The 27940-nt window shown below is 40.9% G+C and overlaps 1 protein-coding gene across 5 annotated transcripts in view; it reads right to left on the reverse strand.

Annotated features, from left to right (window-relative positions):
- The window catches only part of ADAMTSL5 (ADAMTS like 5), a 58514-nt gene that overhangs the window by 17217 nt on the left and 13357 nt on the right, over positions 1–27940 (reverse strand). For 4 of the 5 annotated variants that reach the window (XM_082243147.1, XM_082243148.1, XM_082243146.1 and 1 more), the window contains exons 3-7: positions 20653–20713; positions 14602–14713; positions 10879–11006; positions 6943–7066; positions 4429–4512 (exon numbers count right to left, since the gene is read on the reverse strand). In XM_082243147.1, coding sequence (XP_082099273.1) covers positions 4429–4512; positions 6943–7066; positions 10879–11006; positions 14602–14713; positions 20653–20713 — 509 coding nt within the window. The remainder of the gene's footprint in view (positions 1–4428; positions 4513–6942; positions 7067–10878; positions 11007–14601; positions 14714–20652; positions 20714–27940) is intronic. The other variant, XM_082243149.1, reaches the window with a different exon arrangement.

Raw genomic sequence — 27940 nt, forward strand, 5'->3', positions numbered from 1 at the left:
GTCCTAGTTAGCCTTTACCACCGCGGTGCTGGGGTACTCTATCCGGGATTACCTTCCTTCATCTTGTAACACCTGATGCTATTGAATTCCCCTATTTTATCATCAGGGATCCCCACAGCACCCCAAGGAGATCCGGAGGCTCCAGGACTGGTTTGGAAGATTACTTATTTTAATTTATGTCTATTAAACTTTTATGGTTTCCCCTGAGACAATTTTTTGTCCATTACTCATACAGTGATTAACTTTATGTGCACAATAGAGGGCCATCCTTCTTTTTTGTTTTTAAATGACTAATCTAAAGGAGAGGATTTAATGGTAAACACAAAATTCTTCTTGTCCTTTGAGGGATACAAGAAATCTTTAACCCTCAGGACACCGAAAAGCATTCCAACTGAGGGGAAAGGGAGCACTACAACAAACAAACTCTAACAGGCACATGTAAAAATGACAGAAAAACTGGGGACTACTTGCAGAACCACCTGACCTTACACCTAAATCTGGAAGAGGCTTCCCACCTGCAACACAGGCCCTGGAACTATTCTGGATGTAGAATTCACTCTCCTGGGTGCAGATGCTGCATCTGAGGAATTTTGAATGCCAATTGTCCATACCTGAGGTCACTGACAGACAAGGCTGGAACTCTTCCCACAAAATAGTACTCTTTACCTCTCTTGCCACGGTAAAACTTCTGGTCATAACTGATGGTTGATGTATGCCACTGCTGTTGTGTTGTCCAACTGAATTCAGATTTGATAACCTTCTAGCAGCATGGTCCTGCAACCCATAGCTTAAGGATGATGATCAGGAGACAAGATTCCTTGAAGGACCAAGGTTCTGCACCAACATGGTGCTCAGGGTTCCTCCCAAGCCTAACAGGCTGGCTTCCATCATAAGGATCTTCCAGAAGACAGCATGAAGGGTCTTCTCTTATTCCAAAACCAGATTCCTGAACCACCAAGCCAGGTCTTTGGTGCAAAACGAATTGGTCTGTGCAGAGACTGGACTGACTTGTCCCACTATAACAGAATGTTGGGTTGTAGAGGTTTGGAGTAAAACTGGGAGCACATTAAAGGAGGCTACCATCAGACCCCATACTCTCATGCAAAAGTGGAGAGATGGAAGACTCTTGGACTAAAGAGTATGAGCCTGAACTAGTGAGTGAGGATTCACCTGAGAAACACACTGGCCTCAGGTGTGTCAAGGACTAGACAGAGATACTTCAAACAAAGAACAAAGCAAACATTTTATGGAGGTTCAGGATCTTTCTAAGCTGTTGTAATGTCTAGGCAATCATGCCCACATTGTCTGACAAAACCCGCACTGACTGTTCCCACTATTGAGATGCCACAAGAAATGTAGCAGTGCTAGTACTTGGACCAGGACGAGGTGCAGACAATAGGCCAAATAGCAGAGCCATGTGCAGAGAACCTACAGCAAAGTGCAGGAAATACTAATGCACTGGGAAGATAGGGATATGCAGGTAGACATCCTTGATATCCACAGAAGCCAGAAAGTCTCCCTGTTGAAGGAAGGCAGTGACCAACATAGTAAATTCCATCCAGAATTTTGAATCCCAAAATTAGGACGTTCAGTGCTTTGAGATCTAAGATGAAGCAGATGCCCCCTTTGAGTTTAGGAACTGTGAACAGGTTGGAGTAAATTCCCTTGAACTGTTCAGCAACAGGAAGTGGAACAGTGATACTTTAATTCAGAAGTCTCAAGAGGAATCAATGCAGATTTGATGATCTGTGCAGTGATACAGAAAGATTGGAGGTAAGAAAGCGAGGATGAAGCAGGAAGCAAAACTCTAGCTTGTAGCTCTTAGAAGCCACCTCCTATAACCAAGCATCTGAGATGCAAGCCATTCAAATCTCTGCAAAAGAAAGTGGGGGCACATCTTCAGGAAGGTTTGCCTGAGGGTTTAGCAGACTTTGAGCACCAGGAATCGGTCTTGATGTGATGGTTGTGAGAGTGGCATAACAAAGAGAACTTTTCTTTGTCACCAACACCAGGGATTAACTTTTCAAGTCTGTGCCTTAGGCTTCTTCCGCTGGGGAAGATGGTTTCTTTTGTCACCAGTAGTATCTTTGGCAATGGCATCAAGTGTTGGTCCAAAGAGACATTTGGGTTGATTTAATAAAGTCAAATATATTGTGCACTGCAAGTTAAGTTGCTCCAGAGCTTAGTAAATGAGGTAAAGCTTCACTTTCCAAACAATACCCAATCACATGCAAGGAACATTAAAAAAAACAGCATTTTTGCTTGCATATGATTGGATGATAGAAATCAGCAGAGCTTTCCACTGATTTACTAAGATCTAGAGCATCTTGAGCAACTGCAATTGCAGTGTGCAGTATATTTGCCTTTAGTAAATCAATCCTATTGCCCCTTAAGACCATGTGGCTCAAACGCTTCTGACATACAGGTTGTTAATATATTGTTTAAAGTCTGGTACTGGGTTAAACGAAAAAAAAAAAAATAAACTGTCAACCACAGTCGGAGCCGCTGTACTAATGAGCCGACGTTAGTACACCGATCTCCCCCCGCTGAGCTGTTGTGTTCTGACAGGGGGACGGCCCCCCACCAGAACACTCCGATCAGCACTCCCAGCCATTGGCTAAGAGTGCTGATTGGTAGGAGGTCAGGTGCTGGTTTTCCAGCATGCTCGTCCGACAGAATCCGGACAAACAACCAGCTTCTGTGGGACCGGCTGCCATACACAGGGGTCAGCCATTTTTTTAAACATTTTTTGAACTGGCTGATGTCGTCGATGGGCCAATGTGTGTACGGGGCTTTAGCCTTGTATAATAGTAATTAAATAAATAAAGCTGGCAACTGATGAGCAAAAGCCAATTTATAATGCAATTCTAATTTATTTAAATATTATACAATATTATACAATGTGACGAGACCCTTGCTCGCTCTGTCCACTCTCCCGACACTCCTCTGTTTCTAGTCAGTAAGCTTGCAGATCGCAACGTCTGAAGGTTCGGTCAACCAAGGATCCGGGATCCGAACTACAGCTATGTGCCGTTCGGAATCCATTAGAACAAACACCAGGCAAGGCTGTATGTAAGTTCAAACAGGAAGAACATTTATTGGAAGAACACAGCACACTTTTATACAGAATTTGGAACATCCTGCCTCCAACAACCGCTTTCCTATTGGTCAATTGTAAAGTACCTGCAGTTCCCATTCAGGTCCTCTCCAGACATGCAAATGAGGGCTCGAAAATGAGTCAGTAGTGATTTGTCAGATAGCTTGACCAGGAAATGCAAATGAGAAAAGATAAATTCGGAGTCTGTGTTTTAAACCTGGAATCTTGCCAACATCCCTGGTAAATATGGAACAATAGAGAACCCCTGAGGATTGGGACTTTCAACGGCAAGAACCGGGACTTGAGTATGAAAATATATAAATTTTATTACAAGTATTACAAAAATGGAACATACAAAAACACAAATAAAATATATGATAAAAACATGGTCATAGATACGTCTTGGAACCAAGAGGGTCTGAGGTGTCTGGATCGGACTAGACGCGTTTCGGTCCAATTGCCTTTCTCGATAGTCCAGAAAACACCAGAGCTCAGACAGATATGTAAGACCTCTGTGGAATCCAGGACGAAAGACCAAATGGATGGGCCTTGGTGGATGAAAAAAAGCCTTCCAATGTCTATGGCCGCAAGTAGTATATGCCAACTTGGCTGGGTCTGTGTGGGATAGGCCCAAAACAATTTAAACGGGCTTCCAGAGGGAATTTGAATGGTTATAAGCCAAAAAATAAACAGTGGCTTTGCAAGTAACAATGAAAGAGAGCCCCCCGATCAAAAATTCCCACGAGGATCTCCAAAGTGGGGTCAAAAACACACAGGTCATCTGTAGATTTGTAATAGAGTAGAGGTGTCTCCCGATAAATATATAGTGCTGGGACGTATCCAGCACTGGATCCCTGTACAGCCCTGTGTATTTGAATAATGGCGGCGCGGAAATGCAAATGAGGACTTGAAAATGAGTCAACAGGGATTGGTCAGATAGCTTTGACCAATGCAAGGAGACAGAAGCCCCAGGGGGCAATCAATGTACACAATAGTCAGACACAGAACAATGGTTCCCTAACGAGCCCTCAATACACATTACTCTGAGTGTCAATACCTCCCTTAGCAGACAACAGGTGCGGTCATTAGCACACCTGACAATAGGTGAATGGGGAGCCACCTTAGACAGTCCGCCTCCTCAGAACTTCCTGGGATGACCATATTAGGAGTGGACTTCCTGCTCAGAAACCTCATGGCAAAGGGAACAATTGACCTTGCTGACAAATATGAAGCAATTCAACCCCTCACCCATCTGTCCTTAAATTCCAGTGATGGTGAACACCGTCACATACAATATACTTATAATATACATAAACATGTTCTGTGTTTACCTAAAATATTGCGGCTTTGGTCTTTCACCTTAATCTGTAATGCACCAGCAGGAATCCGTGTTACATTTTTGTATTGAAAGAACCCTAAAAGTAAAATTAAAATAAAGTTAAAGTAATTTAGAAAAAGAAAAAAAGCAGCAAAAAAAAACTTTAACATAATTTATCATTTAATATGAACACAGTTTCTGGGCAAGTGTTAAAAAGCGGAAGCAGGGTTCAGTATCTGCCCAAATGTGGGTCTCTTCTGATCAGTAGCACCAAGACGTCACCTAGCCCACACACATTCCTATTGGTCCATTACTATGATAGGTCATTTTGCTCACCAATAGTAATGTGTGAAAGGCTGAATGACTATGGAAAAGTGTTAAACTTTTCCTTTCAGAATGGCCTGATATTCAGGCAAAGCAGAGGATATTAAAACATGACAGCACATAGTATCTGTCAGCAGTGTTCTTACTTATTAAAGCCTAACTACAGGGAAATGTTTAATTTATCTCTTGCTGAGGGTAATTGCTTGTTTTCCCTTTAGGGGATAGTAGAAAATCTTTTACTCACATAATACTCTGCTCCCCTGGCAGAAGGGTCTTTCCTGCGCTCCGGCATTAGACTGTCCCTTAACCGCAACATGCTGACTATGGACTATGAGCTACAGTGCCTTGAAATACCCCTTGAACATACCCCTTTAAATTTTCCACATTTTGTCATGTTACAACCAAAAACGTAAATTTATTTTATTGGGATTTTATGTGATATACCAACACAAAAGTGGCACATAATTGTGAAGTGGAAGGAAAATGATGAATGGTTTTCCAAATTTTTTACAAATAACTATCTGAAAAGTGTGGCATGCATTTGTATTCGGCCCCCTTTACTTAAGATATTCTAAATAAAATCTAGTGGAACCCATTGCCTTCAAAAGTCACCTAATTAGTAAATAGCATCCACCTGTGTGTAATTTATTTCTCAGTATAAATACAGCTGTTCTGTGAAGCCCTCAGAGTTTTTTTTAGAGAACCTTAGTAAACAAACACCATCATGAAGGTCAAGGAACACACCAGACAGGTCAGGAATAAAGTTGTGGAGAAGTTTAAAGCAAAGTTAGGTTATAAAAAAAAAAAAATATCCCAAGCTTTGAACATCTTATGGCGCACTGTTCAATCCATCATCTAAAAATGGAAGGAGTATGGCACAACTGCAAACCTACCAAGACATGGCTGTCCACTTAAACTGACCGGCCGGGCAAGGAGAGCATTAATCCGAGAAGCAGCCAAGAGGCCCATGGTAACTCTGGAGGAGCTGCAGAGATCTACTGCTCAGGTGAGAGAATCTGTCCTACAAACAAAAGAAAACAAAGAAGGGCGCACCGACCTAGCACATTATCCTCAATAGTATGGCTTTATTAATAGATCATAAAAATGGCTACTCACAAACAGAAGTTAAAAATGATCATATCAGACTCAATCGCTTGAGCGTCAGGGATAGTCCATGTCCATAGTCCTGTTGAGATGACAGCTGACGCATTTCGAGGCCCAGCCTCTTCCTCAGAGCCACCTCCACAGGACAACTATTAGTCGTGCACTCCACAAATCTGGCTGAATACAAATGCATGCCACACTTTTCATATATTTATTTGTTAAACATTTTAAAAACCATTTATCATGTTCCTTCCACTTCACAATTATGTGCCACTTTGTGTTCATCTATCACATAATTTTGGTTGTAGCTTGTCAAAATGTGGAGAAATTCAGGGGTATGAATAATTTTTCAAGGCACTGTATGTACCCTGCTTTGGTTTTGATGATGTCAGGATCCTAGACCACTAGAGTGTGGAAGAGAAGGGGCTGCGGGTACTTGTCTAGCTGTATGGAGGAGTGGAGGATCAGGTAAATAAATCTTCTTTTCTTTGTTCCCGTAGTCCTAAACAAGCAACTAAAACTTGCAGTGCAGGCGCAGCACCACTGCAAGAGATTTTTTTTTTTAGTTGCCTGGAGTTTGGCTTTAAACATTTTTTCAAGTTATCATTTCTACGTGTCTAGCTAAGGGATATTGCTGACCATACTTAAGAACATAGGTCATCCACAATGAAAAATGCCTTAAAAATTAACTGTTATCGAATTGCCAAGTTTCACATAGCAGCTGTGATTTCCTCTCTCTGTTTTTAATGGTTTCTTTTTTAAAGTCTGCAGACATTGAAAAAATTGTTCCTTGACCCAGTGAGTTATAACAATTATGTTTCAGAACAATTTAAGATTCCTTTTTATTTCTTTTTAGCGCTGTAATACTATATAGTGCATCTTAGAGTTTTGTGATGCTTATTGACAGTCATTCTCCAATTATAACCTCCCAAGTTTTGGTACATAAGTGTTAAAAAAAAATGAAAAAAAAAAAAACAGAAACACAACCACCAAGTACATTGAAGTTCTGATCCAATATGATCTGTCTAAATGATCTGATGTATTTTGCAGGAATGGGGTCTGGAGAAATAGCCCCGAGTTCACAGAAATACAACATAACCTGTAGAGGGATAGGGGTCCCGGAAAACATTCCAGATAAAAATGCAGGAGTCTTTCTTGCCACTGCAAATTCCACATGAGTCAACAGTCTCTCCAGATCCCAGAACACCATCACAACCTGCTGTCTGCAAAATAAGAGCACATGCAGAAGTGACTCAAATCCCTTTTCTTAAGTAATTTATTGTTCATATAGTGATCCTTGTTTTTACTGCCAATACGTTTAAAAAAAAGGAACAGTAAGTAACATGCAATCATGATAGCAGTGTACTGTAGGCAATAATATATTGAGACCATACGTGGTTCCTCTTGTGTTCTAAAGTAAGAGAAGTTATAATGCCTGTGAAGAAGAGGACTTTGGTATGAGGAGGCCAGGCTAAAGTGTCACTTAGCATAGTATTGTAAGCAGTGCTGTATCTTGGCCTAGGCCAACAAGGCCCAGGCCTAGGGCGGCACTTTGCAGGGGGCAGCAAAAAAAAGCTGAAACCTGCATGGAAAAAAAACCGCCTCCTCCTGGCTCCCGCACTAAAAGGGTCCCTGCTGGCTTGCGCTACACTTTTAGTATAGTGCCAGTCTTATGGGGCGAATTAGGCTGGAGGGCAGGGTCCAGAAGGCAAGTCAGCCTGGCACCCCCATAAAGCAGTCACACTGCTACCTGCCGGTATGATAATACCGGCTGGTGAGGACATTCGGACAGACCGCAGGCCTTTGACCACACTTAATACAACTGGCCCGATGGCTACCAATGCTAATAAGTGTGGCACTGCAGCCCAATGCTCCACCTACCTTCCTCTGCCCCCAGTATGGCAGGCATCATGTCAATAATATCATTTCATTTCTTTAAACATCCTTGTCTTTGAGCGAGCATACTGAATTGCATCATATACAATTAAGACTTTTAATTGTAAATGATGGCAATAATATTTTGGAGCTGCTCACCTCATATGTGCTATCTCAATATGTCATGGGATTAGTAAGATTACTCCTTTCTTTTAGGATATTTGGACTTGTGTTTGCTGCCACTGATTATTTCACTTATTTATATACTGACTCTGGACTTCCTAGTCATGATACAAATAAGTGAAATAATCCTATGGATTACAATCAGTGGCAGCAAACACAAGTCCAAATTTCTTAAAAGAAAGGAGTAATCTTACTAATCCTGTGACATGAGGCTGTACTAATGGGCACTGATAAGGCTGCACTGATGGCCACTGATGAGGTGGCACTAATTAGCTGCACTAATGGGCACCGATTTGCTGCACTGATGGGCCTTAATATGCTGCTCTCATGGCCACCGATGAGGCGGCAGTGGTGCGTAATGATAAACTGCACTGCTGGGCACTAATGAGGCAGCACCGATATGCTGCACTGATGGGCACTGATGAGGCTGCACTGATGGGCACTGATGAGGCTGCACTGATGGGCACGAGGCGGCACTGATAAGCTGCCCTGATGGGCACTGATATGCTGCCCTGATGGGCACACTGATGGCCACTGATGAGGCTGCGCTGATGGCCTCTGATGAGATGGCACTGATAAGCTGCACTGATAAGGCAGCACTGATGGGCACTGATAAATCTGTACTGATGGCCTCTGATGAGGCCACACTGATATGCTGCAGTGATGAGGCTGCACTGATGGGCGGTAATGAGGCTACACTGATGAGGCTAAACTTTTGGGCATTGATAGACTGTGGTTGTGTTCTGTTGTTTACAGATGACAGGGCGGTCAGAAACAGGAAGGGGTGTGGCCTTTACAAGAAGGGGTGGGTCATAGTTAAATTAGGGGGTGCCCAAGCTTAGTCAGGCCTAGGGCAGCACAAAACCTAAATACACCACTGATTGTAAGTCCTAAGTTTGTCCAGTAGGTAATGGTGTGTGTGGTCAACATAGAGAAAACCAACTGCAAAATAAAGGGAGACCTAGAAGTAGGTGGGGGAGAGGAGATCGTGTGATTGGAGAGTTGAAATAGGGGGCAGAAGGTGTGGGGGGAGTTGGATTATTTCAAATAACACTGAATGCTCCCTTCCAAATACAAAAAAACAATTATTAGTCCCATGGGACTTTCATGATAAATGCCAACAAACATAAAAAAAGTAAAAGTTGTATTTTTTTTGTAACGTCAGGTTACATTTAGAGGTGGATAAATGTAATTCTATGCAAATTACCATATACATTATATTAGAAAAAGTATTGGGACACATGCCTTTGCACCCACATGAACTTTAATGGCATCCTAGTCTTAGTCCGTAGGGTTCAATATTGGGTTGGCCCACCTTTTGCATCTATACCAGCCTCAACTCTTCTGGGAAGGCTGTCCACAAAGTTTAGGAGTGTGTCTATGAGAATATTTGACCATTCTTCCAGAAGTGCATTTGTGACGTTAGGCACTGATAATGGAGAGAAGGTCTGGCTCGCAGTCTGCTCTCTAATTCATCCCAAAGGTGTTCTTTTGGGTTGAGGTCAGGATATGATATCAGCCACGTAGAGATTATTAAGTTGTTTCAGCGGGGTGGCACAGACATTGTGAGAAGGAGCAGCAAAGTACAGCCATTGTGCAGCACTGCGAAGCAGTAAATAAAAGACTGTGTAGATAATAAACAAGTATGGCACCCCCATTTACTAAACGTACATCACTAAATCTATACATAAAAAAGTTTTTTTTATATATACTGTGTATTATATTGTGTATATATATATATATATATATATATATATATATATATATATATATATTATATAAACAAGATTATTGGCATCAAGCTGATCTCTTTTACACGTAGATCTATAAATGACTGAAAGGACTACATTGTTTTTTTTTTTTTAAAGACCTATTCTTTCCAAAACCTTTTTAGATTTTGGTGAACATTGATAGGTTGATTCACCCACTCTTCTCAAAACTCCTTGGGACTTTAGAGTTCCTATGAGATATAAAGTGCTTATGGACAGGGAAGGGATAGAGGGGGGTATTATTAATTTTATTATACAGGATTTATATAGCGCCAACAGTTTGCGCAGCGCTTTTTTGTGAGGGAAGACAATACAGTTACAATACAATTCAATACAGGAGGAACTAGAGGGCCCTGCTCGTTGGAGCTAGATACTTATTTTTGCTTCCATAAGCATTGGTCTCTCTGGATCTGTTAGGCCCCTTTCACACATGCTGTCCGTTTGTCCGTTTTTCATCCATCCGTTGACGGATGAAAAACGGACATCAATGTATCTCTATGTAAAAACGGATGACAACAGATGATCATCAGTTAACATCCATTTTCATCCGCTTCCGTCAATGTCCGTTTTTTTGAACGGATGAATGCCCTATTTTTCATCCGTCAAAAAAACGGATCGGATGAAAAATGGATGAAAAAACGGATGAAAAACTGATACATTTTGACGTAACTGAACTGATGAACTGAACGGACCGTATGTATGAAAGGGGCCTAAATGTTTTTTTTTCTTGTGAATAACATACAAAGGAAAGCAGTGTGAGGTGTAAGCCCAAACAAAAATTGTTTTTTAGAAAATTACCAGTAAAAAAAATTGCATAAATCATGGCATTACCAGCTGAGATCATCCACCTAGAATGTAAGGGGACTTACAAATATATTGTGTTTAATAACTATATTTTGCCTTGAAGACATATTTTTTAGAATGAACTACAGTATAGTGATTGAACTAAAAATGAATAATTTTGTATTTAAATGTCTCTATTATTAACATTTTTAAGGACCTTTAGTAAACCCAATTCACGAAAAAGTGTAGAATGTTTGGAAACCAAAAAAGGTAGCTCAGCCAGCTCCCCAACCCACATAAAAAAAGAACCCCTGTCCTCAAAGTAAAAAATAAATGCAAAGCCCCAAGAAGGTAACCATTTCTATAAAAAAAAAAAATTCTTATCTATTTATATCTACTCATAAAACAAATTTAAAGTTTATTACCAGGCAATTGCCGCTGATGCAGGTACCGGCAGAGTCTGCTCCACAGCTGGTTCCATCAAGTACTCGCCCAAAGGTATAATAAAAGTTATATCCAACAGCCAAACAGTTTAAATCACAGGCATTGGAAGCTGAAATTAATTATATATTTGACATGACTATGATAGATAATTATTCATTATTATCACACACATTATTATTAAATCGTAAGTAAATTCTAACACTGATCTTTCCATGGTTCTTAGGGACAGGGGCAGGATTAAAAAATAAATAAAATGTTTACACTTTTAAAAAAATGATACTTAATTACACCCTCAGAAAAATTATTTTTTTTTTTACTCTAGTTCTAGGTAGAGTGTAAAAAGGTTAGAACTTGTCTTTTTTTATTTATTTTTTTATTTCTTCCTGTGTTCTTACAGAGATTTTTCTTTATTTCATTTGCTAATGGCGTGATAGGTGGTGAAAAGAAAACTACCCATACTAAGGGGACAATCCCAACTTAGATCCTTTTTGCCAGGTTTGCTTTTTTGGAGATTTCCCCTCCCATTTTTTCAGGGAAAACAGGGGTGAGATCTTTTGTTGTCACCAGGACAAAAAATTAGGGTAAATCGTACAGAGAATGTAATCTTCCTCACTTTATTTAAAAAAAAAAAAAAAATACATTGATTATCTGTTGTGATGGTGTGATAAAGAGACTTTGTCCTAAAGCAAACCATTGTGTAAGGTTCTTTATGCTGTGTATTAACATGCATGGCATTAAGGCAATCCATTTATTTGATTAGGCTGCCAATACATTGGAAAATGCTCTCTGATTCTTTTTCCTGACTTAGTACACCACAATGCAGGGGCAAGTGTTACTTTGTATTGTATTGCAATGCAGATGTTTTTCTTGTGTGCATTTTGGGTGCCATTATAAATTAATGGCATTGCAACGCTCTTAGTGAGTGCATTGTGCATTGCCTGCAATGTAAGAAACCCATAGGTGTGAAGCCAGCCTAAGGGCATTTTCACTCAGTGTTTTCACTGGCTTCAGGATTGCTAAGAGACTCCTTGCCATTCTCTATGGGTTTGCTCCCTCGCTAAGAGCGCCAGTGAGATGTTGCTCCATCACTGGCACATAACTAGTGAGGGAAATTCAACAGGGTTCAGGACCAGCAAGGAAACAATTCAACAGAGGGGAGTGAAAGCAGCATGAGTCTGTCACTGGCAATGTGTTGTTAGCGGCACAGCAACTGTTTGACATTATCCCAAGATTGTTGTGATATAGGTAGCTGTTTAAGAAAAAAAAAAAAATATATATATATATATATATATATATATATATATATATATATATATATTTATATATTTATATATATATATATATATATATTTATATGTGTACTATATTGTCAAAAATATTGCGACGCCTGCCTTTACACCCAAAATAACTTTAGTGGCATCCCAGTCTTAGTCCATAGGGTTCAATATTGAGTTGGCCCACCCTTTGCAGCTATAACAGCTTCAACTCTTCTGGGAAGGCTGTCCACAAGGTTTAGGAGCGTGTGTATGGGAATATTTGACCATTCTTGCAGAAGCGCATTTGTGAGGTCAGGCACCCATGTTGGAAGAGAAGGCCTGGCTCACAGTCTCTGCTCTAATTCACCCCAAAGGTGTTCTATCAGGTTGAGGTTAGGTTTCCTCCACCCCAAACTCACTCATCCATGTCTTTATGGACCTTGCTTTTTGCACTGGTCCAAGTCATTTGGTGGAGGGGGGATTATGGTGTGGGGTTGTTTTTCAGAGGTTGAGCTTGGCCCTTTAGTTCCAGTGAGGGGAACTCTTAAGGCATCAGCATACCAAGACAATTTGGACAATTTCATGCTCCCAACTTAGAGAGGACAGTTTGGAGATGCCCCTTCCTGTTCCAACATGACTGCACACCAGTGCACAAATCAAGGTCCACAAGGCCATGGATGAGGGAGTCTGGGGTGGAGGAACTTGACTGGCCTGCACAGAGTCCTGACCTCAACCCGATAGAACACCTTTGGGATGAATTAGAGTGAAGACTTCTCTTGCAAAATCAGTGCCTGACCTCGCAAATGCACTTCTGGAGGATTGGTCAAACATTCCCATAGACACACTACTAAACCTTGTGGACAGCCTTCCCAGAAGAGTTGAAGCTGTTGTAGCTGAACCCTATGGACTAAGACTGGGATGCCACTAAAGTTCATGTGGATTTAAAGGCAGGCGTCCCAATACTTTTTACTTTTGGTAAAATAGTGTGTGTGTGTGTGTGTGTGTGTGTGTGTGTATATATATATATATATATATATATATATATATATATATTAGAGCTGCACGATTCTGGCCAAAATGAGAATCACGATTTTTTTGCTTGGAATAAAGATCACGATTCTCTCACGATTCTCTGTGTAACATCTTTTACATTATAAAAAAAATTGGGATAACTTTACGGTTTTGTTTTATTTTTTTTATTTTTTTATTCATTAAAGTGTATTAATTGCGTTTGAAAGACTGCTGCGCAAATACAGTGTGACATAAAAATTTACAACAATCACCATTTTATTCTGCAGGGTCTCTGCTAAAAAAAAAAAAATATAAATGTTTGGGGGTTCTAACTACTTTTCTAGGAAAAATAAACTGATTTAACTTGCAAGCAACAAGTGTAGGAAAAAGGTTTAGTCTTTAAGAGGTTAAACTTCCTTCCTCCGGCAGAGGGAAAGAAAAGATACAATGTAATCATTTGTGTTTACAGTTCAGTGGGAGACTAATGCTGATAGGCTTTTACGGGAGGCTCTTTTTTTTTTTTTTTTGACAGCTGCTCCCTCACAGAGATGTAAAGAATCGAGCAAGTGTCATGTTAAGATTGTCAGGGGGAGTGAATCGCGATCTCGATTCTGTTACGATTAATCGTGCAGCTCTAATATATATATATATATATATATATATATATATATATATATATATATTACTCTTCAAAAGTCTTAGGCAGGTGTGAAAATATACTGAAAATTAAGAATGCTTTCAGAAATAGAAGTGTTAATAATTTGTTTTTATCAGTTAACAAAAAAAGAGACAGAAGGATTTGAGGCAGCCTACATCCCCAGAAGATCTGTGGTTAGTTCTCCAAGATGTTTGGAACAACCTACCTGTTGAGCTCCTTCAAAAACTGTGTGCACAAGCACTGTGTGTACCTAGAAGAATTGATGCTGGTTTGAAGCTAAAGAGTGGTCATACAACATATTGATTTGATTTGGACTTCTCTTCTGTTCATTCACTTTTCATCTAGTTAATACACACACCAATTGTAGGTCATTGGCTTAGTAAGACAGATTACTTTTGTTCAGAACAAGATCAGAGAAAGATTGTGTTAAATTTTTTTTTAAATATACATCTACTATTTTTGCTTATGCCTTGCTCAAGATTTTCACGGCGCTCCAAGTTACAGAAGCAGTAAATGCGTGAAAACAGTAGAGCAGATGAAAATTGTTATGTAATGTAAGGTAATTAAAAAAGTTATTCATCTATTCAATTTAACAAAAGAACCACACTATCATAAAAAGTATGAATTCTGATCTGTACTTATCCGAGTACATTTTACAACCATGGTGTTACTGTTGTAATGAGGCATTTTAAACAATGGAAAAAGCATCAGAGATGACCTAATCAGAAACTGTTAGTAGATTGTATGCTTTATTAAAGGCAATAATGTTGTAACATTACCTTCATAAAATGGTACCCAGTTGTATGTTTGCTCAGATGAACCTGGTATTGGTCTGTTATTGTAGACAGCACATTGCACATTTCTGAAAGGCACAGAATCTGCAGGGCACTTCTGTGAAATCATACAGCAAGCAAAGAAAAAAATACACAGTTAGCAATAAGGACACACACACATGCAATACTACATTAGCTATACAGATGATAATCAATGAGTGAAAATCTCCACTCATCCCTGAAACTGGGGTCAGGTCAAGAGTTACACAAACTTTGCCCCATGAAATATTTGAGGCAAGGCTATCAGACATAATGGAAAAATACACATCAATTTGGTACCCTTGACTCTCCAATTGCCTTCCTATGGGTACTGATGGCAGCCCTTTAGGTCTTTAGACGGATGAACGGGCATAGTCCAGGCTGCCCTTGCCCTCTCCATGCCCCTTCCCCTTTCTCCCAGCTCTCCTGACTTCTCTTATCACACTACTCCCTCTGGCTGTTATCTTCCCCTCTTTTTCCTTCCAACCATGGAAGCCATGTTACAATGGGACATGTTCACTATTCTGTATAATACTCCGGAACCTTGTTTACTTGATATCCAGTTATGATACGCCAGTGCTTTAAGAGGTATTCCACGTTGTACAATATGCTTTATTACATTATCTCTCTGAATTTACCTGCATATTTGGAATGTCTATGTCACTCTGTTTCATTTTTCAATAAAAATCATTGAACTAAAAAATGTATGCAATAATTCAGCATTAACATTTGACTTTGTGGAGGGGACTCCTATAATAAAGACCAGGCACTGCTGCTCTCTTTCCTTATTCAGTTTGACTGTTCCTGTATCATTTCCCTCCTGTAGTTTTCTGCAAGCAGCCTGGAGTGGCAAGTGTGATGAACGTCAGATTCCAGCAGCTACCACCAATATGAATTAAGCGCCAGGTCACTATCCTGCAGAAATCACCAGTAAGTGACCAGTACAGGCTTTCTCTGGATTAGGTCAATCGCTATACAAAACAGGTTCCAATAATGAGGGAACAGTAATGTTTTTACCAGGTTGGGGACCTTTAGGAGAACTCAGGCTGGTAACCTTAGGTGTGGCCTATGAAAGCTATTTCAGGTCTAGACACATGTGCACTACGTCAATAAGGACCAAAACAGTATTCTTAAGTTTTGTAGCAATGTCAGGAGACTGAGACATCTAATGTACCAGAGGTGGACTCTGGAGGAGAGGAAATGGATTCATGCTTCTGGCCCCTGAGTTCTGAGTCAGATAACATGGGTGAAATTTTTCTCATAACTTCAGACCTAATAATGGAAAATTCCTCCCTGGACAAAAGAAGAGTCAATCCCAAAGGGTTTAAAGGGGACCCTGAGGAGTGCAGCGACCCAGACTAGGGACAGTTATCCAGGTGATCAGTATCAGGTCCTTTAGAAGGAACTCTGAAATCCCCCCTGAAACTATTAGTGGGTTGTAAGCTGAAAGGCCCATGGGGCAGCTGCCCTTAAGCTAATGATCAGCCATACTGATATATGTAAGTGAAGGATTCCCACAAGGGGTACTCCCATGCACACGTGGAGCAAGAAGGATTGTCACTAGAGGTAGCAGGAAGCCAAATACATGTCCTGAGGATCCTAGGGTAAAGCAAAGGAGAATGTAGGATGTGATGTCCGGAGACTATCTGAGCAGCCTACTGACCTCCAGAAAAATGGTGCATGTGTGTGTGTGCACAGTGTTTCAAATGAAAAAGAGGCTGTGCAGACTAAGTGGGGGCACACAGCCTCTTGTTATGTGTCATATTCAAAATGGCCTCCTTCTGCTGCAGGCATGCTACCAATGTGTCATGGTCAATGCACCTGAGTTAACCCCTTAGGGACTCAAAGAGCAGTTAAAGTACAACCAGGCTCCCATATAGACAAAGTCCTGGAATTTCCCACCAAGCAACTGGAGAAACTATGTAGAACCCAGGGGACAAGCCACATCCAAAAGCTTTTGCCTAGTAAGCATACTCCCTAAGGGTCTTCAGGGACAGGATTCCACAAGTGCACTGTGGCTGGCCAACCAGTAAAACACTGTACTGACTAACAAGTTGCACCGAGGTCTGGAGGAGTGCCTAATGCAGAGTCCAGTGCTTAGAAGATGCATTAGCGGCCGACCCATTTCTACCTCATAGTGGGGAATAGGTCAGCTCCCCTGGCTATGCGAAGGATCAGCTGGTCCAGAAGCTTCAAAATAATCTCTGGTGACTTTGCAGCAACTGCAGAATCTTGCTAGGAGAAAAAAAGTCTTAATAAAAAGCAAAAAAAAGTATAGACACCAGCAAAAAGGTACTGAAGTAGGATGGGTTATACTGGGTTTCTCTTTATAGCTTTTTTGCCAGTGTCCAATCTCCTGAAAGGCAGCTGCATAACCCTATGTACCTAAATACTTTCAGTGCCCCATAGAGCAGTGGTCCTCAACCCTGGCCTACAGGGCCCACTAACAGGCCAGATTTTCAAGATAATTGAATACATCACAGGTGATATAATTTGCTGCTCAGTGATTGCAGTACTCTAGTCTGCATCTCCCCAAGGTAATACTTATAATCTGGCCTGTTAGTGGGCCCTGAGGACCGGAGTTGAGGACCACTGCCTTAGAGTACAATGAAGAAATAAATGTTGATATATTAGCAGGCATTATGTGCAGGAGGGAGTGGGGACAGTAGACCAAAGTTCTTTTTACATTATTGCTTTGGGTCAATTGATGTTTATCTTTTTGCCCACAGACTCATACTTCAAGTATTACATACTAGAAAAATGTAAGGAGCCCTTGGGTGATGCCCACAAGGATTGGCAAGATTTGAACCAATGAGAATATCAGACATTCTGGGACCTAGTTGATCTCTGGGAAAAAGGATATATAGAAAACTCAGAAGATGATTTTTTGAATCTAGTATTTGGTCTTAAAAGCCAAAAGAGAACCAGGGACCTTGACTGAACAATTGACACACATCACTAGTCTAAATATGGTAAAGGTCCAACAAATGTGCCCCTTATTTGGAGTACAAGGTATGTTTAATAATAGGGTGTTTTGTTAGGTGCAGTTACACAGGAAATTAAAAAGCTCTATCCAAATTTTATTTTAAGGGATAATCTGAGTACGACTGAAAGGATAGCATTACATTACTTACAGAGGAATCCAGAGACATAAATAAAGACTGAAGACAAGGGGGGAAATACTGTGATCATGAACAAAACAAAGTATGTTACTTTGTTTATTTTTTTCATCAATTCTAAAAAACAATGCCTGGTATCGCTGGAATCCATGTGTAAACGTAGAATCAGATAAAAAAGGTTGTGTTTGGGATAAAAGATTTACAAGGAAAGTGTAATTGACAAAAAAGATAGTTGAATTCTGCAAAGTAAACCACCCAAGGGTGCCAGTGTTTTACAGGCTTCCTAAAGTGCATGAATCTGTAAGAGATCCACCTGAGAGGCCTATCATCTTGGGTTGGGGTTTCCTTACAGAGAGGACTAGTGAATATATAGATTGTACTCTCTGGACATGTGTCTTAAACCTTCCCTCTTATATGAGGGATATCTCACATTTACTTATTCTTCCATATGATATCTCCGTCCCTGAGCATACTCTTTAATTAACTTTGTACGTAGAGACTCTATATTTGTTCAATTAAACACCAACAGGGATTGCAGGTTGTAGAAAATACATTACAGGTAAGAGCCACAAAAAAAAAAAACATAGCAAATGTATTTTGGATCTTCTTGCCCACATGGAAGAAAAATATATTTAAAATATATTTGAAATTCTACAATTTTGGCCATATTCAATATATTTCTAAAAAAAAATTCCCTAATTATATTGGAAATATATTTGAAATGCTACAATTTTGGCCATATTCAATATATTTCTAAAAAAATTTCCCTAAATATATTGGAAATATATTTTTCTTCCATATGGGTGGGTTTCGTTTACCAATAACAAATTTGGTTTCAATGGACAATATTTAACTCTGACTAAGTGCGCCCCAGCATGTGCCAACTTCTGTCTTGGTGAATGGGAAAATTGGCTTTTTGATGGTGGGGTCTCTCTGGTGTACCTATCCTGGATTTTAATCTGGATCAGTTACATTGATTTTGTGGACAGGCTCCCTGCAGGAGGCTAGGGATTTTGTGGCGAGTTTGGAACCAAAGGACTACAAGTTGTGGGGTTCTGTTAAGGACACTTTTTTTCTAGATTTGATTGTTGAAGTTTTAATAGGAGGAGAAATTACCAAACTCTTTAGGAAACCTACTGCCATCCACCGTTACTTCTTTGCAGACAGTTTCCACACCCTTACTTTCATAAGGAATATTTTGATAGGACAATATTTGAATGCCTGAGCAACTGCTAGAGCTTGCAGGAAGAAGAAGCAGTAGGGATGTTGAGAACAAGATTTACAAAATGTGGGTACAAGAAAAAGTGGCTTTGTGTAGCATACTATTAAGCCAAAGAGAGTAATAGGGAAGAACGTTTATATAAACACTGGAATACTGATTTGAAAGGAACTACTAGACTCAGCCTTCAACATATAAATCTCTGTTTTAGGATTAAGGTCCCTGTGCCAAACATTGGCACTTTTTGACAATTGATGGCATGGTTAGAAAATATGTCCTTACATACCCACAATGTTTACTATTTGATACATTTTATTTAACATTTTATTTACTGTTTTAGAGTACATTTGAGTGTGCTTTTTTAGGGTATAGTTTATGTACCCTGTGACAATTTTTTGATTCTTTGTGCGCTGGGTGAGCAGAATTTTTTATTCTTCTCCTAGTATTATACCCACAATGTTTGTTTAGAATGGCACAGTCTTTGGGTGATTTACTCAGGGTAAATCTTTATGTGTACATAGACTCTGTCCCTCTTTAGAGAATGGAACAATGTATTTCTCTATACTGAAATGTAGATGATTAGTTCACTTTTGTGTGTACAGCACTTTAAAGAGACAGGTGCTATGCATGACCTATACTGCTCTTTTTTTGTATTTGTTTCCTTCAACACAATTTTTTTACGTGGCCATCTCTCGTTCCTGACCAGTGTACAGTGTTATATTTCTCTTAGGTTTTCTTCATTTTTTTTAGTTCTTTGTAAAAACTCCATAAACAGATTGTGGGGTTGTGGGCCCTAGGAACTCACCTAGATCAGCTTGTGGGTAATCTAGCTCTGACTCTTATGTCTCCAGCACAGGAAGTTGAGGGAAATATGTCCAGCTCTTTCTAAAGACTCCATAAACCGATTGTGGGGTTGTGGGCCCTAGAAACCCACCTAGATAAGCTTGTGGGTAATCCAGCTCTGACTGTTATGTCTCCAGGACAGTAAGTTGAAGGAAATATGTCCAGCTGGACACAGAGAGCAAAATGTAACCTGATAGGGATTTGAAATTCTTCCTTACTATATCTAACAATACAAAAAAAAAGTTTTGCTATACATACAATATTACCAAAAGGTAATATTTCAAATCGGGGTCAACAAGATAAAAAATATATTCTACGACACGTAAAATAAAGTATATGCTATCAGAGTGCTTGTTGGACTGAAATTCACATTTTTGGGGCTTTTCAACATTAAAGAATGGCTTATGCTTTATTTTCTATTTCTTACCCTGAAAATGTTATTTCCTCATGCAAATAGCCATGTCTCTTACTACATTTTTATAGCTATATTTTATAGAGGTTTGATATAGGTTAAAAACTTTAGCTCAGTGTGACAAACATTCAGTTGCTTCCACGATTGTGCCCATTGTCCTATTTAGCTTACTTACTATTGGAACAAGATACACTCCTAGTCAGATTTTCAACCTATATATGAATAAAGGAAGTATATAGAGATTTGACATGCTGGAAATAGACATAAACCAATAGGGGAAGACAATAAAATCAGTAATGGTGGCACAACCTAAGCAGAACCTAATGTTTTAGTATGTCGTATGACACCACATATTAGCTTCTATGTATGTTGGAGATTTTATTGTTCATTGACATAGTTCTTCCACCCTAGACCTGCAGACTCACCTGGGACTGACAGGATTTGAACTGTCGTGGCTCTCCGATACACGTATCCTTTGCAGAAATCCTTTGAAAGGCAAAATCAGCATGATATATATGTTATGATATCTGATAAAATGTTTATTACAATGTATTCGGCCATAATGTGACAACTAGTTTATACAAACTGTATTTGAATAAATTTTACATCATATTCTTTGTATTTCCATAACATATGCAAATGTAACCAAATTAACTCTCACACAAGGCTTTCTTTTGATAATATAATGTATATAAGAAATAGAACAAACCTGCGTTTTGACACAATCTAATATATTGAAAAGCTGCTAACACAATTTGCTGGCTGCAAACATATAGAGCATGGGTGTCCAACCTTTTGGCTTCTCTGGGCCACATTGAGTGTAGAGAAATTTTCTCGGGCCGCATATAAAATATATACTATAGTTAAGGGATATAAGTAATAAAATGCTGCTGCACCCTTCCCGCGCCACCACGCCCCCCACACTAATTTAACACAACTAGAGGTTGATAAAATGAAATGGAAGCAGTATACAGAGGGTTACTTCTTCTGGGCGATAATAAAGGAACACTCTAACCACCATGACCACTTCAGTGATTTAAAGTGGTCATGGTGGTAGGAGTCAGAAACACTGCTCATTCTCCCCTCCCCCCCCCTCCCCTCTGAGGCAGCCTCTGCCTACCGTTAGTTGGCAGCTGCTGTGGCCGTTCCCCCGACCTGACTTCCTTCCTCCCCAGCAAAAAAAAAAAATGTCAGGGGGCAGTGGGCCACATTGCCTGAGGTTCCGGGCCACATGCGGCCCTCGGGCCGCAGGTTGGACATGCCTGATATAGAGAAATAAACAGAGAAGTGTAGCATTCCTTGATAAAATGACACCAAAGTAAATATAAAGTCCATTCTTTGTCCATAAGTGATAATTGTTAAGGCAAATAAAGATGGGACCCAGAGAGAAATTTGCCACCTCCTAAAAGAAGCACACACAGCCTCTTAACAGATGGAGTTGACCACCTAATTACAAGTGGTCAAAGCACGCAGGTATGCTCCAGGAATGGTTCACAGAGGATCCGACCCACCAGCTAACAGACTCGGCTTCAAAACCCCTCCATACTGAGATGGTTTGAAGGCACAAAGCAGTGAATCCCCAAAGGATATATCTCAAAGGAAGAAATAGAGCCCTCCCATATTAAACTCCTAATCTTTTTTATTAAAGATTAAAATAACACTCACATGGATCCAGGTATAAAAAAGCGTAATGTCGGGGGCATGGTTTGCACGAGCTCAGAGATGGCCGCTTAATCCTGAGCTCTGAGCCAAGGACCGGGGTAACGGAGCAACATACTGGGACATCACCGCCAACAGATCCCCTGATCACCTCCGGAGCTGCCGTACTACGACACCATGCACTCCTGGAAGCGCAAAGAAGAATATCAGCCGAAAAAGCTGACAGCTTTCTTCCTCCGGCCTCCCAAGATGGCGCAGATGAGAGAGGTAATGGCCTGCCTTCTGCTCCATACACTGACCTCCCAGACTCAGACCCGCAAGTAAATGAGAGAGGGACACCCCCACCGACCCGTGTGAATTCCCCATCCACTTCCCAGAACAGCGGCAGCCCAGCCAAAGCCAGGATGAGAATGGATTCTCCCCTCCATGAGTGAGTGGTGACATCAGGCCCCTGCACACTGACTCCCAGATTCAGTCACCGATCGCAGCTTTCCCCACATCAGGGCAACCTGTCCTGGATTCAATCCTAAAAGAAATGCTGTTATGCCTGCAATCCTCCCTTATGGTAAATCTCTCCTCCCTTGTCCACAAGTGCACTCAGGATATTCAACGTATTGGGGGCCTGACCGGAAGGGGACCGAGGCGGAAGTGTGTAACCAGAGCTCCGCCGGTCCCACAACTTAATCCGTATCAATCCTCAGATTTGGCTGCTTTTTTGGGGACATCGCTAGCTACTGAGTATCCCCAACTACTAAAGAACATACCTGGCCAAAAATTTTGAGTATCGGACCTCCTGGAGCGGATCGGCGACTGCGGCCTAGTCGGGACCAGAAGCCGCGGACTCGCCTAAAGCGGCATCCGGCTGCGGACTTCCATGGAGCGGCCGATCGGAATGTGTCTTGCGGACCATCACTGCTCTCCTAGCATCCCCAGGCCCTATAGGTCCTAACTTGCCATATATAGTACAAAACAGTCCACCAGGAACAGATCGATAATAGCGGCCTAGTCAGGCCCAGAAGAAGGCCTCCATCTAGGGTGACCACATGTCCCGGATCGCCCGGGACAGTCCCGCATTTGGAGAGTCTGTCCCGGGTCCCGGTCACCCTCATTCCGGGACAATGCAGTGTCCCGGAATGATCTGAGCCCGTGAGCCGCCGTCCGCTGACCGCTGCTGTGCTGTGACAGATAGTCACTTCCTTATACTATGCAATCGCCGAATCAGATCGGCATCGCATAGTACTGTCCAGTGTGTGTGGCTCCTCCCCTGCCTTGCTGCACGCAGTGCGCGGCCGAGTCACGTGACGACGGTGAGGTCAGCCGGAGCCGAGATCTCTACTGTGCGGCTCCTCAGCCTGCTGTAACTGACTGTCTGTAATCCAACGGCCGTTATTATCAGCATTTAAGAGGACAAAATGTAAGTTTAACTTTTTAATGGATGTCTGCCTATTCTTTCCTTTGTGTTCAGGGAAGCAAATATTTATTGCTTAGAAACGTAGAAAGTTGGACTTGTAAAACGTGTAGTAAGTTAGTTACTACATGGAATTAGAGGCAGGAAATGGAAATGTAAGATAAAAAAAAAAGATAAATGGAGAGAGGCTCAGGCAACATATAAGCAATGTATATGTAGATGTTAGGGCAAGTCTGGAATATTGTTTTTGGCATTAGGAAAAAATAAATAAAGGTGCTTTGAACTGGACTTCTCCAGTGAAAATTTGTTTATCTAATGATTAAAATAAAATGTAGAAATTAATAACACTTTCACAAACTGCCCAGATTTTCTGATGATAAGAGGCATTTGGGTTCAGTCAGTGCACCTCCAGGGCCAGATTTTAGGCTTGAATGAATCATAATAGAGTTCTCTACATAAAAATACCACAGATTGGACATTTGCCACACTGCCGCCCCACTAGTATTTGTCAGATAATAATTCATTGATAACTGTGATTTTCCACTCCCTAGAGCAGGTAAGCTCATTGAGCAAGGCCCTCCATTTGTCTGGTTACAATTACATGTCTGTTAGTCGACCCATTGTACAGCGCTACGGAATTTGCTTGTGCTATATAAATAATAAAATAATAATAATTTTGCTGGCAGGGTACATGGATGTAGTGTGTGTGTGTGGCTACAGTTTTTGGGGACAGTTCCTTGGTTCCAAAATCAGGACACCAGGGAACAAGTTCGGGATGGAAGGACACAGGTACCTAAAATCTGGACTGGAGGCATGATGTTAGAGAGCCGGAAGTTCCTAAAGTATCTTTTCTGTTGTCTTTGTCTTCTGATCAGAACCAACTGCTACGTGAATCACGCAATTGGTGCTAAACCATTCCAATATGGGTAGCAGCAGTGATGAACAGGGGCCTTCGACTTCTTCAGAAGCAGCAAAATCAAAAAAGATAAAGCGAATGTGCCGATTCCGAGACTCATGGAAAACAACTTACACTTGCATAACCGTAGTGACTGGTAACAATCATAGAGCATATTATACTCTGTGTAGGCGAGAGTTTGGAATCGGTCATGGTGGTGAAGGTGACATCAAAATTCACATGTCTAGTGAGAGTCACAAAAATGCTGATCGGCTGCAAAACAAAGTGACATGCTTTTCAAATTTATGATTCCCTCTAAGGATATGGCACCGCAAGAGGAAATAATAGCGGCTGAAATATCAATGGTTTACCATTCCGTGCGCCACAGTCACTCGTATAGATCTTTGGACTGCACCATGAAACTTCTCCCTGTTCTCTTTAAGGATTCTGCAAAAGCCACAAAGATGTCATGTGGTCGTACTAAAGCTAAAGCCATTGTAAAAAATGTGCTGGCTCCTTACAGTGTAGAAATGATAGTTAATGACTTGAAAAACAGCTATGCTTATTTTAGTGTTGGATCAGATGCATCTAACCATGGGAACACCAAACTTTTCCCCTTAGTTCTGCGTTACTTTAAGCCCTCCAAAGGTGTGGTAACAAGTTTGTTGGATTTTTATGAAGGTGATGAAAGTGCTGCTGCAATTTCAGAGCAAATTTTACATGTGATAAGATCAAATGGCCTATCTGTGGATATGATGTCTGCATATTCTGCTGACAATGCGAGTGTGAACTTTGGTAAGCATAATGGTGTGTACCAGAAGCTTCATGCTATCAATGGTCTGATATTGCCAGCTGGCTGTCCAGCTCATATACTTCACAATACAGCTAAAAAGGCTTCAGATCATGTCTTAAACTGTGATGTGGAAAGTCTAATTTTGAAGTTATATAATTACTTCTCAATATCAGCCAAGAGAGTTGCCACACTTAAAGAAATGTTTGACTTTGTTGACCTCGAATGGTCAGAACTTCTTCGACATGTACCAACAAGATGGTTGTCTCTTTATCAAGCAATCGAGAGAGTTTTAAAAAATTGGCCAGCTGTAAAAGCTTACTTTCAAAGCATTGGTAAGTACGAAACACCAAAGGTGATATGGCAATTTATTGTGGACGAAGATGGCGAGACCACAGAACTGGACCTGCCATCAGTACCTGAGGTATATCTTCAGTTTTTACACAACTGCTTGCCTATTTTTCAGACAGCCATACTAAAACTGGAGAAAAATAATCTGATTGCAGTTGATGTCTATGAGATCATGACGTCAGTAAGAGGCAAACTAATCCAAAGACAGACAGACCATTTCTTTGGATACCTTGTTGGGAAAGCTTTGAAGAAACTACCTCGTCTGCAAGCAATGCAAATTGAATCCGAATTCCTAGCATTTTATGAAAAAGCTGTTCATTATTTAGAACAGTGGTTTGATTTTTCAGACAAAAACTATTTGTCGAAAATTCAGTGTTTAAATTTAAAGGAGAACCTTACGTTTGATAACCTGGTGGCAGCAGTTAAAAGTCTGAATTTAGAAGACTCTTTTTCAATGGATGACCTTTATGAAGAATATACTTGTGTTTGTCCACACCTTCAAACAAATTCCACCGGTTCTGAAGCAGATGATGACCTCAATACCGATGTTATATGGTCAACAATATTCATGAAAGCTGGACCTGAAAAACTGCCAAACCTCTTGAAAGTGGTTGCTTTTGTCATCAGCATTCCATGCTCAAATGCAGCAGTTGAAAGAGTCTTCAGCATGATGGGATCATGCTGGTCTGATACAAGGAACAGATGCAGCATAGAGCTAATAAAATCTGAACTCCAGGTGAAAATCAATTTTGACATGGACTGTCACTCTTTTTACAGCTTTGTAAAACAAAATAAAAAACTCTTGCAATGTGCAAGAAGTGACAAGAAATACACATTTAGGCATTAGTGTTAAAACAAAAGATACTGAGCTTGTGCCATATAGTCTAAAATGGAAAAGTTTGATATTTTCAGATAATTTACTGTATTGTTAGTATTATATTTATTTTCAAGAATACATTGTAGAGTAATATATTGGTTATTTATACATTAAAAAATATGTGGAATTGTTTTGCAGTCTGTTATTTATGGTTGGTAAAGTATTCATATTTTGTAAAAGTTCCTGCTCATTAAGAAAAAAAAATAAATAAAAAAACTGTTCTTTAAGCGCCGGTTCACACTGCAGCGACGCTACTTCGCACCGCGACCTCCGAGGTCGCGCAGCAAACAGAGGGCGCCGCGACCTCGGAGCGGCCGCCACGGACTTCATAACATTGAAGTCTATGGCGATCGCCTCCGGGTCGCCCCAAAGAAGCTCCGGACCCTTTTTTTAGGTCGGAGCGACTTGTGTCGCTCCTATTAGAACGGGTCCGCAGCTTCCCTATGGGAGGCGACCTGCGGCGACCTGTGAGGCGACCAGGTCGCCTCACAGGTCGCCCTAGTGTGAACCGGCACTAATGCAACTTGTTTTGTTTTCTATTTCTTCAGAGATATCTAAGTAGCCAGTTAAAGTGTGCAGAAATACTGAAAAATGCACAGACAGATATGTTTTTGCCAGTCTCACGTATAAGTTTGACGAAATGCACTTGGGAAAGTAAGTGTCCCTGAATGGCAGTTAGGAAATGTGGTCACCCTACCTCCATCTTCACTCTCTCCCTCAACCTGAGGTAAAATCATTCCCTCTGACAGAAATCTCTCCCTCACCTGAGGTAACATCACTCCCTCTGACAGGAATCTCTCCCTCACCTGAGGTAACATCACTCCCTCTGACAGGAATCTCTCCCTCACCTGAGGTAACATCACTCCCTCTGACAGGAATCTCTCCCTCACCTGAGGTAACATAACCCCCTCTGACAGGAATCTCTCCCTCACCTGAGGTAACATCAATCCCTCTGACAGGAATCTCTCCCTCACCTGAGGTAACATCACTCCCTTTGACAGGAATCTCTCCCTCACCTGAGGTAACATAACTCCCTTTGACAGGAATCTCTCCCTCACCTGAGGTAACATCACTCCCTCTGACAGGAATACCTTTTTGCAGCACCCGATCTCCCTCCTTCCTATCACAAACCTTCCGCTCGGCCCAAGCACAAATATTAAACCTGATATAATAAACAAATGACTGCCTAACCTAATTACACTATGTGGTCAATGTGAACTGGGACCCATCCATCCATCCCTGCAGCACTGATAAAACACTTCTGATTCATAACTATCACACGTAATTCAGTGGTAATGACCCGCAAACGTAAAGAGTTACCAAAATTAATTAAAATTGATCACATCCACAACTCTCATCCAGCTATGCTACAACAAAAAGAACACTGCAGCAATAGTGGAGACCTCCAAATTAACATGCAAGCAGCAAGCGGACATAACAAAAAAGGCAAATCGCAATCATTATACCAAGTGGGTAATCCTGACAGCGAATATTCATGGGGTTCATCCTCCCCTGAGTCCCCCTCCTTAAGGAGCCCGGCCAAAAATAAACCCCCTATCACATCCCCAGCCAAACAAGTGCAGGGGTACATTCAGGGGATGGATGTGCCCCAAAGTTATGCCTCAGGCTCTATACCACGCCAACAGGATCAGTTCACTTCTTTACCCACAGAAGGTCGCCTTATCACTGATATTATGTTGAAAGAAATGCTACATTCCTTTAGGTCAACGCTT

The sequence above is a fragment of the Pelophylax lessonae genome (genome assembly GCF_965119305.1).
Source record: "Pelophylax lessonae genome assembly, chromosome: 1".
Taxonomy (NCBI): domain Eukaryota; kingdom Metazoa; phylum Chordata; class Amphibia; order Anura; family Ranidae; genus Pelophylax; species Pelophylax lessonae.